This window comes from Belonocnema kinseyi, chromosome 5 (genome assembly GCF_010883055.1).
Source record: "Belonocnema kinseyi isolate 2016_QV_RU_SX_M_011 chromosome 5, B_treatae_v1, whole genome shotgun sequence".
Lineage (NCBI taxonomy): Eukaryota > Metazoa > Arthropoda > Insecta > Hymenoptera > Cynipidae > Belonocnema > Belonocnema kinseyi.
This window is the reverse complement of record NC_046661.1, coordinates 20,358,665-20,375,107: the sequence shown is the minus strand read 5'-3', so window position 1 is coordinate 20,375,107 and position 16,443 is coordinate 20,358,665. Positions and strand designations below refer to the sequence as shown.

Genomic DNA, 16,443 nt, shown 5'->3' with positions numbered 1-16,443 from the left:
AGTCTGGTACAGAGGGTTTCATTTTTGCATGCCAAGACGGTGTCATTTCCACCTTAACATACCGTTGCCACATTTTGAGCCAAGACATTCCCGATGATAGCTACAGGGCGTGCCATGCACACCCCGAGCATTTGTCTCACATACTATCTAGTTGTCCAACACACGCGGGAACGACCTACATTCCCGGAGAATTGTGGCGATTACAGTGAAGAGCAAGGAGAGCGCTTCCATCAAGACATAAAAGAAATGGAAAAGCGTTACCAAGGCAGATGGGATGTCGCTATGATAGCTCATTACTGCTGGTGACTGAAAATAGAGTGTAAAACTGCAGCAAAAAAGGGAAAAAAACTGTTACGTCGATCATTTGATAGTAAGAGAGTATGGTATGAGCGGAAAACATGAACACAAGTTGATACAAAAAAATATGTCTATCGTAATTGTTTATGAGGGATTGTTAATTTTTCGATCTTATTATGAGCTTGTACGTGAATTGATGAAGGTCTAACAAACACGATATATGGGTTGTTATTTTCATATTTCAATGACCTTGAAAATACTAGATATGGTCAAAATGACCTAGGATTTAGATTCTACGACTCTTAAAACTTATATATAAATTTTTACAAATTTTTTTGAGGTTATTTTGTTGGTTTGACCTTTAAATGACCTTGATATTGAACTAATGAAGGTCAACCTACATTGGATTCGGATTCAGCATGCTAAAAAACCTGTGTTTGAATTTTTTCAGATTTTTTCAGCAATATTTTCTTCATTTGACCTTCAAATGACCTTGAAAGCGATCTGATCTAGAAAAAACCGACAAACGATTCGGAATCAGCGACCCAAAACCCATAGAACCCCAAAGGTCGCCTCCGTGGACTTTGACTTTTTTTTGTGAGTCTGTGTTATCATTTTTCGTATTAGCAAAACTAAGTTCCTATGATACTCAGCTGAAGATAAATAGTTAACGTTGAACATTGAGTCTTATGTAAATCGCATTCCTGTGTCTTATCGGTTATAATCTATAACTGTTCGTTGATCAGTCTTTGAAATTAATATTCTAATTAAACTTACTCAGTCTGATAGACGTTCCTAAATCGACGGGTGAGCGGAAGAATGTGTACGTTCTTCCGCTCACATTTTAGAGAGAAATTATTGGATACGATTGGGATTGATTGAAGGTTGAATAGTTCTTAATCGGTGTTAATCGGGACAGAAATTGTATATCGCTCTTAATCATTTTCAATCAGCACAAACGTTTGAATCGTTCGCAACAGGTTAAGCACGCCTGCGCATTTGAACGAAATTTGTACACGGAGAAAAATATATATTAAAAACTTTGATATTTAACCATAATATATAGATATGACGGCATAATATCTAATATCTTCTATTCAACATACAAAATATTAAAGGGCAATATCTGTTTATATTGAAAGTATAAAATGTGTGATAATATAAAAGTTAATATCTAAGATATTAAAAAAGATCAATTTTATCGGAGCAAGGTCGCAGACGTGTGGCGTGTCGACAAAAGAGTTTAACCCCGCTTTATCTGTATCTTGAGATTTCATCGTGTGTATTGTGGGTTTTCGGATATCTATTGCACTATAAGTTTTGGTGCAAAATGGATTAAATGTTTTTGAATATGTTATAATTTTCTCAAGAAAATGAGGACTCAGCTACAGGCATCTTTCATATTAGCCTTAAACAGTGTGTTATCTTTTCAACAAAAAAATCGCATAATTATGCAAACAGGCATAATTTTCGTAATTAAGGGTAACTGCGAAAAGATTATAATATTTGTGGATAAATAATAATTATGCATAATAATTAGGATATACGATTTCGAAATTAAAAGAATATTGACCAAATTCGCATCGGGTTTGAAATGTACCATATTATTTCGCATTGAAAGAATTTATTAGGTAAATTAAAATAATATTAACAAAGATATAAACATTTTTTTGTAAAGAGATTCATAAAATGTAGAACATTTGTATTTTTAAAATAACAAACCTGATTTAATCAACAATACTCTTTAAACTGACTGATTACTAATTACACTGTAATTTACATTATGTATTACACGCTATAAATTTTGTACGCATTATACATTATAAGTGTTTTGCACTATTTAAATAAATATTTGATTATAATATAACTCAGAAAAATCACTATAAAAATTATTGGCAAATTTGTTAGTGATAGTTCCTTGATGACGAGGGAACTATTTGAAATCTTTAAACAGTTTTCTTTTATCGAGATGTAATTTAAAAAAAAAAGTAAATAACCATTTTCAAATAATTCCCGCGTGATCAAATTGCTGCCAACAACATGACCGTGGCCGACCTGAAAATCACCTCGCGTCCCGATTGAGAACGATAGCCGACCTCAATCGTTCTGAATCGGTCCGACCCGATTAAGAAACACCATTAGGAGCGATTGGATATTACTTTCAATCGCTCGTAATCGAATCCAATCATTCTTTTCTAGAAGGGTACTCATATTTTTGTGGAATATGATATCAATTAAGAAAAATATGGCTAAAAGTGCAATTAAGGTTAGGTAGACAAATAAAATTGTAGATTTTTTTCTGTTATTTTTGTAGGTAAATTAATTTCAATTGAGAAGAAAATTCAATAGCTAAAGAAAATTTGATTACTTGAAGAAAGATCTTCAAACTGTTATCTTTTGTGTGAAAACTGACTTTTGCGGATTTCATCAAATATCGACATTTAGAGGCCTCCTGAGTGAGAAAAAAAGTTTTTACTTCGATGTCTATCAGTCTGTTACCTTTATTGTCGTCATCTGTATACCTGATAATTTTTGAAAAAAAAATCGGATGGGATTGTGCTTTGGCACACAGTTTTTGAGTGATCTAAAAGAAAGATCTAGTTCGTTAACCAGCCATTTTTTATAAAAATTCAAGAGGTTAGAGCATTTTCAAAAATGTTGAGACCACTTTTTTCCATATTTAAAAATTCTATCGACAGCTCTTTATAGTAGAAAAAAAGAACAATTAATTCCTATTACTTTTTTCTATAAAATTAAAATGACCAAAGTTATAGCATTTTCAAGATCAAAAAAACAAAAAGAAAACGAACGTTTGAAGCCGAAAAACAGTGATATGGACAAAAATTCAAGAGAAGAAAAACGTAACTTTTTTAAGGCCTACAAGATTTTGAAAACAACTTTTTGAATTTTGTTTAAAATCTGTCTGTCGTCATCGTTGTTAGTATACCGGATAAATTTAGAAAATTATATAAAATTATGATTATATTCTGATATACTAAGCAGTGTAAACGTTTCTGGCAAATTTTTTAGAATTAGAATTTTTTTCTCAATATTATCATTAGATTTGTAATGAAATATACCTACAATTTATAATTAAGTATTTTTTAACCTCAAAACGAAACATATTTCTAAAGGATCAAATATTCCCAAATGTTGTAACTCTTGAAGCATTACATGTATACGCAAGTGAAGAGCTACTTATACAGCAAAATTGAAAAGCTCCATCACGTTGCGTAGTAGTTCTTCCTGTGTATTTTTAGTTTATGCAAGGCCATGTGTCAACTTAAAATACACAAGAATAACTACTGCGCATGCTAGAAATATCCGCGTTTGCTCAGAATATAACTTTTTATCTTGAATAATTCGTACCTTAATATGAATACATAGTAGATCATAGGCATGTTAATATTACTATAAAAGTAGAGCATATGCATGCTGAATACGCATGAAGTTGTTTGATATTTAAGATGAAAAGGTCTTTCTGTACGCGTAATAATAGCATACTGATATTTGACTACGGCCGTCAGGTAGCCTTTATTTTTCGCGAGGCCTGAATTAAAGAAAAAGCATTAGGAACACTTACAAATTACATTTGATCAAAATAAAAACTATTCGATCAAATTTTCTATTAGGAGACATTAATCTAAAAAGTTTGAAATATTTTTCAAAGCATTACCTTATTATTAAAGTTAAATATTATGATACCATTTTAACATTATTATTATTTATGATATTAAGTTTAATTTATGAATGTGTATTTTATGTAATGTATTTTTTTTATTGTATATTAATGTTTAATGAATCTAAAATTATTTATGGGCTATAGAACTATACAATTTAAATAATAATTTACTTTTCGTCTATATTCAAATTTGTACTCAATTCTCGTACTGTTTATTTCGTAATTATTTTAATTAAAATAACAGAACTTCGATTAGAACTTCCCGCCAACAAAAGACGCAAATATATATTTATAACTCGAGCATTAAACCTTGTTTGGCAATAAATAATGCTTTGAAAAATATAGTAAACGTTCTAAACATTCATATGCTAGAAAGAGATTCGATAAATTAGATTATAGGGTATTGGAATCCCACCCCTGGTAATTTGAAACATGCTTAGAACTAGAGACCACGAAGGAATAATAAGGAGACCTAACTCCGTTCCCCCACTTGACAATAGAAACATTACCGTAAGTGATGCGCACATTACAGGAAGATCTTAGATTTGATTGCGCAGGTGCGCAGTTGTCCTCTTCCTATACATGGAAAAGTGTGCGAGTGAAAAAGTTTGTCAAATTGTCGTAAGTTGAGAGGTTCTGTTTGTTTGTTTTGATGCGTCAGAAATGTGTTCTAAGCCATGAGGTGTCAAGTTCCTGGTTGTGAACGAAGTTACACGCCGAAGAAGGCAAATACACTTCGTTTTTTTTAAGCCTTCACTGTAAGTACAATAAACGTCTAATATATTTTATTGTTTTACCTAACTGTCATTGAGCCTTGAAAATCTTTAGCCTATTTATCATATTACAAATTTAAAAGGTACTTACCTATACGTTTCCTTCTCAAAATCTGTTCACACATTTTTCAAGCAAGTACCGAAAATACTGTTTATATATTTATTTTGTGTATCTTTCGTATGATGATCAACAAAAGAACACAACCTCTAACTTACGTCAATTTGACAAACTTTCTCACTCGCACAATTTTCCATGTATAGGAAGAGGACAACTACGCACCTGCGCACTCAAATCTAAGATCTTCCTTTAATGTGCGTATCACTTACGGTAATATTTCTATTGCCAGTTTCAGATGGCTTCCCACTGGCAGTTGGATTTCCTTATTATTCCTTCGTGCTAGAGACCTAATTTCACAAAGTGGAATCCACATACATTTTTCGTACCCCACCTAGTCGGCATTTCGTACACTACATACACGGTATGTCGTACCCCAAGTTTGAGAGACACCTGAAACCCTACCGAGATACAGTGAACACCACTATAATTTTACCTGCAACAAAAGATGCCCGAAGTTTTTACTGTACTTAGGTAAAAATCTTTGAAAGTTAGTATTACGAGTTATCGTATCGATATTCAGCAAAAGTTCCACGAGAAATAATATTAATAATATCTGCGTAATAATAAAGGCGTAGGAAAGTGGCGATCCGTTCGCCCGAGAGCTTCGGCTCTTGCAGTCAGCCACGTTGCATCAGGCTAACTCTCTAATGTAAAGAATTATGCGGTAACATCACCAGTATCGCATTGTACCACCCACAACATGCCTCTCTCGGATGGAGGCCATGGTTCAGTTGGGAGTAGCAATAGGACCGAACCGCGGGTACGACCAGGCAATTTCCCGGGACAAACGCAAGAACATAGTTTTAAATGGCCGTCCCAACTCAGAAGCGACATCCTTACTTGTTAGCAAGAAAGCACACCGGCGCGAAGAGGATACATGCAAAGGCTGCATGAACGTTGGGTCAATATACGCCCGGAATATGCTCATAAAAAGCCCCAGTATTTAAGAAATCAGATATCCATTTTACGCAAAGGGGGATATGAAGCTCTATATCAAAAAGAGGAAAATCGTCCAGAGAACACACCACGCGTTCCAGCAAGACCAATGTTACAGATAGCCGATAATGCTAACATGAGAAATAGGAGTTCATAAATGCAAAAAAAAAATTTCTCCGGATGGACAAATCAGCCGAAACTAATACTGCTCTCTCTGATTTGCTTCCTGAAAATGTTGATCTATGGAATCTGAACTGTGTAGTTTACGAAAAGGCGGTTTCCCTGCTTAGCGAAAATAGAAGTAATGATACTTCATTACGTCTGAGCAAGACTTGTGAGATCAGTTTATTCAGTTTCATAATTGAAACCTCAGTTTATAATTGAAACGGCTAGTCCGGCATGCATCAAATGCTTAGTGCGTGAATAGCTACATACTATCAAGTAAAAAGTTCGCTTCAAAAGTTAGGGAATTGCTCGAAACTTGCGGAAAGAAAGTCACACGCTGAATAAGTGAAAACTGTTGACCATCAAGCAGCACTAGACGCAAAAATAAACTCTTTTAACAGCCAAAGAGCGCCTTGTAAGGCGAGTAAAGTGGATTCAGGAAAATTCCACCTTTTTTACTCAAGCTTCTGATGAAGACGCTTAAAAAATCTCACTGTTTCGTAACTTTTGCCAGAGGCAATTGTTGCAAAGTCCAGAAGAGGAGTGTCAAATAATTACTACTGATGAAGTGAAGGAAGTTATCGCTAGAACTAAAATCTTTTCAGCGCCAGGACCAGATAAAATCAACAGCTTTTGGTGGTAATGATCCCTGAAACCGGATATTTGTCAAGTCCAAAGAACTACAGGCCCATAGCTCGGGAGGAATGAAGTCAAAGTCCTTGCAGAAATGTTTATAGGACATGGAAACCTTCGGTATCACATACATAAAATAGGGCTTGAAAATAGTCCCCTCTGTCGTACGTGCGGAAAGGCTAATGAGACTTCTACTCATATTCTCAGTCACTGCCCTGCGATTGCGGGGAAACGCGTAACACTCACAGGCAGTTACTGCATCAGTGAGTCTGAAATATCAGCCAACAGCGTGGCTGCGTTCTTCTCCTTATAGAGAGGGATTTGGAGCCATGCTTAAGGCTTAAAAGGGGACGCAACGGGATCACCCAAGCGTCAGGGGCTGTGACGGTCTCAACCCAGAACATTAATAAGAATAACGACAGAGACTTGACGTTCTTCCTGCCAGACTGCATCGGTTAAAGAAAAGGAATGCACGACGGCAAAAAAATAAAAACTTTCAGACAGATGAAAAAGGGCACGGTATGCCTGAACATGGGTTTTACGAAAAAAAATTTCACCACAGATATTTAAACGGGAATCGATTAGTACATTAAAATGAAGTATCTGTGCTGAATTTCAACAATTTGCGCCGGGCCGTTTCGAAAAAAGTGCGTTTGAAATTTAAAAATCGCAAATTGTCCACTTTAAATAATTTACTACAAAAATTATATTTATTGTATTCATTTAACTATATTAGTGTCGTTTCATAATCATAAAATTATATTAAAACGCACATAATGTTGCATTATTACTAATTTTTCTAAATGAATCTTTTAAAACACTCAATTATAATAAAATAATTACGAAATAAGTTAATTATATGCGCATTCATTTTCAAAATAGTTTTTTTATTAAATTTAATAGTTATAAGTATTTTACAGTGATTATTATATATATATATATATATATATATATGGTTGAAATTCGGCACAGGTCCTTTATTTTAATGTACTAATTGATTCCCGTTCAAACATCTGTAGTGAAATTTTTTGTCACTAAACCCATGTTCAGGCAGACTGCGAAGGTTCTATCGTGAACTGAGAGTAAAGCCAAATAACCACCAAGGCACCGAAGTACCTCAATTGGAAGATATGACTAACTACTAGTCGGGTGTTTGGGGAAAAATGAACAGATGCAACTTAGACACTGCGTGGTTCAAACTGGAGGAAGCAAGGGCAATCAATAGCCCTGAAATGCATGTGACAAACATCACAGCTTTAGATGTTTCAGCGGTCTTGAAAAGGGCAAGTAACTGGAAAGCTCCAGGTCCGGATATGGTGCAAAACTTCTGGTACAAGTATCTGACGAGTGTGCATCTTGCGTTGGCAAGGTGTTTTCAGAAGATCATTAAAAACCCAGATCTGATGCCAGGTTTTATGCTCTAGGGTACTACGTATATGATACCAAAAAAACCAGACGCTCAAAATCCATCTGACTTTCGACCGATAACCTGTCTTCCAACAATTTATAAATGTCTCAAGCTCATAAGCATCAAAGGAACTTACACATGGCATACATTGACTACAAGCATGCGTTTTCTTCCGTGCCGCATGACTATTTGCTTGAAGTCCTAAAACTTTACAAAATCTGCCCACGCATTATTGACTTTCTAAGCCATGCGATAAGGCTCTGGGGTACAAAAATCAAGTATTTTGATCATGGACAACCAAGGATAACTAGGTCAATACGATTTACGACGGGTATATTTCAAGGAGACTCCTTCAGCGCACTATGGTTCTATTTAGCGTTGAATCCATTGAACAAAACACTAAGCAGCATGTCTGATGGGTTCAGAATTCATGATAATGAGGATGGTCATCAAGTGACCCTTCTTCTTTTCATGGATGACCTGAAGTTGTACGCTGGTTCAGCCCAGAAACTGCAGAAAGTAATCGATGTCACAGAGCAGTTTTCTAATGATATCCACATGGAGTTCAGACTAGATAAATGTAGAACAGTGCATTTAATCAGAGGGGCATTAGGGACAGCAGAGTTAGAGAACGAGTTTAAAAAATGATATCGAGGCGATGGCTGCAGGAGAATCATATAAATATCTGGGTATTCTTTAATCTAAGGGCATTCAACATACGATAGTTAAGACAAGCCTAACGACTGCCTTCACTACGAGACTCAGATGGATTATGAAGAGTTTTCTTAACTCGGCAAACAAAATCAGGGCGATCAACACATATGCCATCTCTGTCCTCACGTACTCTTTCGGACTCATAAAATGGTCTAACACCGACTTTGAAAAGTTAAACAGAATTGTTCGCGTAGCAATGACGAAGCACCGAATGCACCACAGAAATTCAGCGATTGAAAAGATAGTTATACCATGACATTTAGGGGGTAGGGGCGTTGCAGATGTCAAAAAACTGTGTGAGTCACAAGTTATACAGTTGCAAGACTATTTTAACAGAAAACGAAATGTTGCGCTATAGATACATTAGTTTACCGTGAGCGCATAATGAATATACCTGTAGCCGATACCAACTGCCGAACGTGGAAGCAAGAGCCAGAAACGATTGGACATGTTCTCAGTGGATGCTCAAAGTATGCACACTTTGGGTACATAGAGAGACACAATATGGCTCTAAAAGTGTTATACTGCTATCTGCGATATTTCTATCGTGTTTCTATGTACGTTGTAGAGAATGATCAATGAAAGATCTACTGGAATTTCTCGTTTTTCACCAATCAACGTATCAGTGCTACAAAGCCTGATATTGTCCTCCAAGATCTGAAGTCGACGATAATTTACGTAATTTAATTCTCCGCATCAGCCGATAGTTATATCACGACAAAGGAGGAAAAAAAACAGGCGAAATACCAGGCTCTTCTTTTTGAGCTGAGCAGGTTGTACCAAAGTTACAAAGTCCATCTTGTGGTTATCATAATCGGCTGTCACGGAGGTATGAAAGCTTCATTTCTTAGCCAACTCAAAAAAATCCGGGCTTGCCAGCATCAGGCTCAGACGATCGCAAGTCAGATGCAAAAGTCTGTTCTTCTGGGATCACTGCATCTGGTCCGACAACATTGTTCCTCCTAAAATTGCACAAAGGTTTATAACTTTAAAAAAGTATCTAAAGGTCAAACCTTCACCTCCAACTGTGCCGTCTGCCGCACAAGGTTTCCTCCGGCTAGAGACCGCATTCTAAGGAACAGTGTTTTACGAATTATCTTGCGTAAATTTCCCGTTCTTCCTTACCTGCTATGATAGAAGGAGCAGGAGTGGATGACGAACACGTTCCAGTTGCGTCGAGATTGGTGGCTTTCTAGCCAGGTAGAAATATACCATCGGCCCAGTACATCCTGACGGATTTCCAGTACTGGCTGTCTGTACTGGGCCAGTACTATGTCAGTACTGAATTGTAACGTTTGGCGGTACTGGCGTTCCAGCACAGGAGCAGTACTGACTGCCAGTACTGGTACAGTACTAGCAAGCCACTGACATACTAAAATGTCGGTGGTTACCCCGAAACTGAAAAAATGCTGAAAAATAGTGATTTGTGAGCATAGTGCCCGTTTTCCATATTCTGATGAATTATTTAAGTCCGGTCTAAAATAGAGGTGCGCAGTAGTTTTCGGATTTGCGATAGTTTCTCCAATTGTGTCTAGGTTCCTTCATCATCTGCAGACGAATTTTGCAAGCCAGCATATGAAGATTTATATTTTTCAGTTGTAGGATTGGCCAGAGCCAGGATCAAGACCGTGGAAGCTCTAGCATCTTCATCAGCATTGAATACTCAAACGCCCAGTACACCCACTCATGTATTTCCACAACCGAATCCAATGCTCAACTTGCCAAAAATGATGCTGCCAACTTTCGACGGAAACTACCAACAATGGCAATCCTTCCATGACTTCTTCATATCCATGATTTACGATCAACTTTCAGTGACAAAGGTAGTTAAATTGTACCATCTTCGCTCAGCACTCACAGGAGATGCTGCAAAAATTATTCAATCATTGGAAATAACCGACCACAATTACGATGGCGCATGGAAACTCGTATGTGAAAGTTGCCAGAGAAAGGGCTTCTAGTACAGCAGCATACGCGATCACTACTCAGACGGCCGTCTTTACAAAAGAAGTCACACGCCGAACTTTGCAATTTAATCGACGAGGCATGCCGCCACATTGAGGCTCTAAAAGCTCTCAAGGAGCCAGTGGATACATAGGACACAATTCTCATTCAGATTCTCACGGGGAAGATCGACAAAATCTCCGTTCGAGAATGGGAGATGAGAAACGATGATGACCAGGTCCCCACTCTGAAGGATCTTCTAGATTTCCTCTCACATAGGTGCGGAGCACTCGAAGACATTTATAGGACGGATTCAAGCATCCAGTCAAAATCGAACCCATCCTTATCAAATAACGGAAATAAAGGTAAGCCTTTCAAAAAAATGACAGATTTTTCGCAAGCAAGTCACAAGCAAACGTCGCACAATCAAGCGAATGCTACAAGTGCGGAAAATCACACCCTTTATGTGCATGCTCAGATTTTAGAGGTCTCAGTGTGAAACAGCGGATTCCCCGTTAATAAGCGTAGAATAGAGAAAAATTCACATTGTTAGATTTCAGCGCAAAAGTGAAGATTATTATATTATTTTGAATGCGCGATTTTTTCATCTGTCTAAAATGCCACAATAAGAATAAGATACCTCCTAAACTTATTCACTTCTATTTCTATAGCGACCGCCACACAGTTTTCTATTCTCCCAAAGAGAACGTGTTTTCAATATATTTAATTCCTTTTAATTGTACCGGTAACGCTCTTCACAAAGATATTTTTTATTCCTTAGAAGTGGACATATTTTGATTTCATTTAATTCCTTCTAATAAGTTCACAAAATATGTGTAATAAGTTGTTTTAATTTCTTCATGCGGAATGTAAATTCTGAAATTTTAATTCTCACCAATTCAACTCTATCTCTCTAGAGTTAAAATTATTTAAATTCACACATTTGCATAGATTTCTTCGTTTTATTTTTAAGAGGTTTAAATAAATTATTAGAATGTAAATAAATATAAATATAAATATTTTTCGAATTTATAAGTTATAAAAAGATTTAATAATGAAAAATAGGTTAAATAAATGCTTTTGTTTAATTTTACTAAGACGATTGAGAGGAATAGGATTTGCACTTTTACTGTTCCTGTTGGGGGATTTTTAGACGGAGGAAAAATCGCGTATTTATAGGAATACAAATTCTTAATTTTTCTGAATTCAACGCTTGTTACCGCTTGTTACCGGGTCAAGAAGCACAATTAATGAATCTTTGTCTTAATTGTTTAAAGAAGACTCATCCAGGCAACGAATTTAAGGGATCGTGTAGAGTCCGTTTTCAAGCCCACAACACATTACTGCATTCAGACGAAGGGGCACCCGATGCACGGGGCACCGCACCTCCAGGGACGATCAAATCAGTATCAAATGCAGCTTTCGTCTCAGCGCTGACATCACAGTCAGGTTACGAAGCGCTTTTGGGATTAGCGGTAATCAACGTCCTGGAACAACACGGCAGATCGCACACGTGTCGAGCCTTGCTAGACAGCGATTCGACCTCAAACTTCATGTCATCACGTTTGAGTCACGATCTGCAATTAAGAATTCACGAACAAGACATCGAGATAGGCGGAATAGGTGGAACATGCACTCAGAGCACCTATTACACAAAAGCACGAATTGGTTCCAGATTCAATGGATATTGTGCAATCCTGAATTTCTTAGTTATGGAAAGGGTTACAAGAAACCTACCAGTCCTTACGAAAACAGATAGGCCTTGGGATACACCACCTAACCTTAAATTAGCGGATCCAGTGTACCATGCAGGCGGCGAGGTTGACATCGTTATCGGAATTGGACTCTTCTGGAATCTCATTTGCGTAGGGCAAATTAGGCTAGGCCGAGGACTTCCAGTGTTGCAGCAGACAAAACTTGGCTGGATAATAGCAGGTGATCTTTCCAACGTTTCAGGTGATCCTCGCGCAATGTGCAATCTCAGCCTCAGCAGATTGGATACTCAGATTGAGATATTCTGGCACATTGAAGATTTTCTTAATCATCACCTTATCTTATCATCAGAGGAAGCTCGGTGACCAGCCAGAATCTTTGGGCGATTCGTTTCGCATGGCTTATAAAAGATTGGAATCTGTCGAGACGCGCTTAAGACGAGAACCATAGCTGAAGGAATTATATTTCGCATTCATGAAGGAATATAAAGAATTAGGTCAGATGAGAGCAGTAAATGGTGAGTCCTTACAAGGTCATGAAATAAAGTATTATCTTCCTCATCATGCAGTTTTAAGACCGGAGAGCACGACAACAAAGTTGCGAGTCGTCTTCGACGGATCAGCAAAAAGTACTTCCGGCCAGTCGCTGAATGACATACTACTCATTGGGCCCACTGTTCAGCAAGATCTCCTCTCACTGGTGTTACGTTTCAGACTTCACCGCATTGGCATCACTGCGGACATCGAGAAAATGTACAGACAGGTGTGGATTCATCCTGAACATCGCAGCCTGCAGTGCATTCTCTGGCGAGAAAATTTTGAAGTACAACCCGCGACCCTTCAGCTCAATACAATCAAATACGGTACAGCAGCAGCTCCGTTTCTAGCAACAAGGTGCTTGAAAGAGATTTCTGAGAACGTCAAAGACAGCAACCCAATAGCAGGACTAGTGATAGCCAATAACTTCTACGTGGACGATATGATCACTTGTGCATCCGCCAGCTGATATATTTCGATACAACATAAATATCAATGTGAAGTCAAGAATAATTTCAAAAACATCTATTCATTCAGAAACAGCTCAAATCTTCGATCCTCTAGGTTTGCTGGCACCAACTGTGATCTCAGCCAAAATTGTCATGCAGGAACTTTGACAGCTCAAGTTTGACTGGGATGAAGTAGTTCCAATTCACATGTATACTTAGTGGGAACGTTATCGAGAAACTTTGAGTGATCTCAACGACATTAGGATATCCAGGCGAGTCATTAGGGGCGACTACACGGACCTTCAACTTCATGGCTTCTTCGATGCATCAGAAAAGGCGTACGGTGCTTGCATCTACATCCGAGCTACCAATCATTCAGGAGAGAGCTCGGTAAGACTGTTGTGTGCAAAGTCACGAGTCACACCCTTGAAGAAAAAGACTTCACGATCTTGAGCTCGGCGCGGCATTGTTGCTAGCAGAACTTTTCTATAAGGTCACAAAATCACTGAAGGTCAGTATGCCATCGTATTTATGGACAGATTCCGAACTTGCTTTAGCATATTTAGCTGACGAACCAAGACGTTGGATAACAATCATTGGTAATCGAGTCAGCCAAATTCAGCAACTGACAGATGTCAGTCAATGGAGACACGTACCTGGCAGCAGCAATCCAGCAGATCTTGTCTTAAGAGGTGTTTCACCAGCGGAACTCATTGACATTGAACTATGGTGGACTGGACCCTAATGGCTCAAACTTAATTCAGACTGCTGGCCTAACGAAGGACAGACACCGAACGAGGTACCAGGACGAAGAAAAGCAGCCATGTGTCATCTCAGTGTACCAAAATGGCGTATGATTGATCGCATCTCCACTCTCAACCATTTATTGCGAGAAACTAGTTTTTTATTGAGGTTCTACAAAACGATCACAGGAGAAAGTACAAAGGTCCGCAACAAGACTATCACTACGGACGAGATGCAGTTTGCGTTAAGGATTTTAGTTGGCATCAGTTAACGTGAGGAGTTCGCAGCAGAGTTAGCTTGCTTGAAGAAAGAACGTCCTCTCAATTGCAAGAAACAACTGCTCGCTCTAAATCCATTCATCGATCCAGAAGGACTGTTGCGTGTTGGGGGTCGCCTCGGAAATTCCGATCGACCAGAGGATCAAAGGCACCCTCTAATTCTAGCTCCACATTACAAGTTAACCGTGCTCATTATCATCGCAGAACATGAGCGATTACTCCACGCTGGACCACAATCAGTCTTGGCAAATCTTCGGTTGAGATTCTGGGTTATTGGAGAGCGCAATGCAGTTGAGAACGTTATCCGCCACTGCATGGAATGTGCTCGAGCCAAACTTATCTCAATCACTCCTCAGATGAGTCATCTACCAGCCGACAGGAAAAAGCAATTTTGACCTTTTTGCAACACAGAAGTTGATTTTACCGGGCCAATCTACATCAAGGCAGGAACCAGACGCAGTCAAACTAAATTGAAGGGTTACATAGCTCTCTTTGTTTGTTTTAGCACAAAGGCCACTCACATAGAGCTTGTAACCGATCTCACTACGGCAGCTTTTCTCAGTGCTTTGAGAAGATTTATATCACGCCGTGGCAGAGTAGTCAATTTATGCTCTGACAATGGTACCAACTTCGCCGGAGCTGCCAGGCAACTACAAGAACTCACTCAGACACTTCGATCATCCGAACTGAAGGATGCTCTCTGCAATGAAGAAATCAAGTGGCATTTAATTCCTCCAAGATCATCACACTTCGGCGGCCTCTGGGAGGCAGGTGTACGTTCGATTAAAAATCATTTCAAGAGGATTCTGGGAAATTAATTCTTAACCTTCGAAGAGTACTACACCGTGCTCACTCAAATAGAAGCCTGTCTCAATTCGAGACCTATTACATGTTTATCCGATAACCCTGCAGATCCTTTACCACTAACACTAGGATATTTTCTCATCGGAGAAGCATTAATAGCACTGCCTGAGACCGATGTAACGAGCATTTCAGATAATAAACTCATCATCTGGGACAGATTACAAAAAATGAAGCAACATTTCTGGAAGCGGTGGTCTGTTGAGTACCTCAGCAGTCTTCAGACACGCACGAAATGGCGACGTGGCTCAGCCGCAAACCTGGAAATCGACGTTGTTGTCCTTTCAAAGGACAATAAACTCCCTCCACTACAAGGGGCGGCAGGCAAGGTGTTTGCCCTTCATCCAGGAAAGGACGGAGTGGCCAGGAAGGCCACTATTACAAGAGCCAAGGGAGAAACAACACGTGCAATCACACAATTATGCTTGCTTCCCAAAAAGAACAAGCTTATTAAGGACAATTAAGCTGTGAATTATTAGTGTCATGTGCAATTATATAACCAAATTACGAAGTGCAAATAGTTAAAAAAAGTTTTTAATCTTAAAATTTAGATATAGATCATTCAATTAGTTAGAAAGCCTGAGTTCGAGCCTTTCAAAGAGGGGAGGATGTTTGAGCTTCACTCAATTTAAAGATATTTGTCTCTTTTAAAGAATAACGACGAGTGTCTGCGCGCACTTTTCTAAGAGTCCCGTTAGTTAGTCGACTTCATTTACACCTCCACTTTTCAGGGTGGGACCGATCCCTCTAACAGGCGTCAGTTAGCTTTTCATGCTTGAGTATCGCGCACGTGTTTTAAAAATTTCCGCATTCAACAATCATTTTGTAATTCTCATTATTTTTTAACACAATTACCTTTCTATGTAAATAGACATTTAATCCGTGACTATTCTGTTTTTATAATCCTTTTTCACGGTGCACAAATATTTACGTGTCTTATAATTAAGCAATCAATTTTATTGTCAATTGACGCATTTTTTCATTTAGTGTATTCAGTCATTATGAGAAAATAAGTGAAACAACATTTTTAATTTCGAACAGTAAGTATGCTTTTTATTGCTGTTTTTCAGTTGAAAATTGGTCGTACCAACTAGGAAACCTACGTGGGCTCATGTACCACAACTTAGCTAAAGATCATCACATGATCAAATGCATCGTTTACGATTCTATAAAGCACATACAGACGAACATT

At 38.1% G+C, this 16,443-nt stretch overlaps 3 protein-coding genes across 3 annotated transcripts in view; all 3 read left to right on the top strand.

Moving 5' to 3' along the window:
- Positions 1-13,134, top strand: part of LOC117173558 — a 77,856-nt gene extending 64,722 nt beyond the window's left edge. The window contains exons 3-5 of the mRNA XM_033362198.1: positions 10,323-10,654; positions 10,934-11,035; positions 11,951-13,134. Of these exons, the coding sequence (XP_033218089.1) occupies positions 10,323-10,654; positions 10,934-11,035; positions 11,951-12,748 (1,232 nt within the window). The 3' untranslated portion in view covers positions 12,749-13,134. The remainder of the gene's footprint in view (positions 1-10,322; positions 10,655-10,933; positions 11,036-11,950) is intronic.
- On the top strand, positions 12,858-13,388 carry LOC117173557. Its single transcript, XM_033362197.1, has one exon. It carries the CDS (start codon positions 12,858-12,860, stop codon positions 13,386-13,388), a length of 531 nt encoding a protein of 176 aa, XP_033218088.1.
- An 803-nt stretch (positions 13,389-14,191) lies between these two features.
- Positions 14,192-15,715, top strand: LOC117173556. The gene is made up of 4 exons (XM_033362196.1): positions 14,192-14,306; positions 14,403-14,775; positions 14,896-15,167; positions 15,303-15,715. Exons 1-4 carry the CDS (start codon positions 14,192-14,194, stop codon positions 15,713-15,715), a joined length of 1,173 nt encoding a protein of 390 aa, XP_033218087.1.
- The last annotated feature ends 728 nt before the right edge of the window (positions 15,716-16,443 follow it).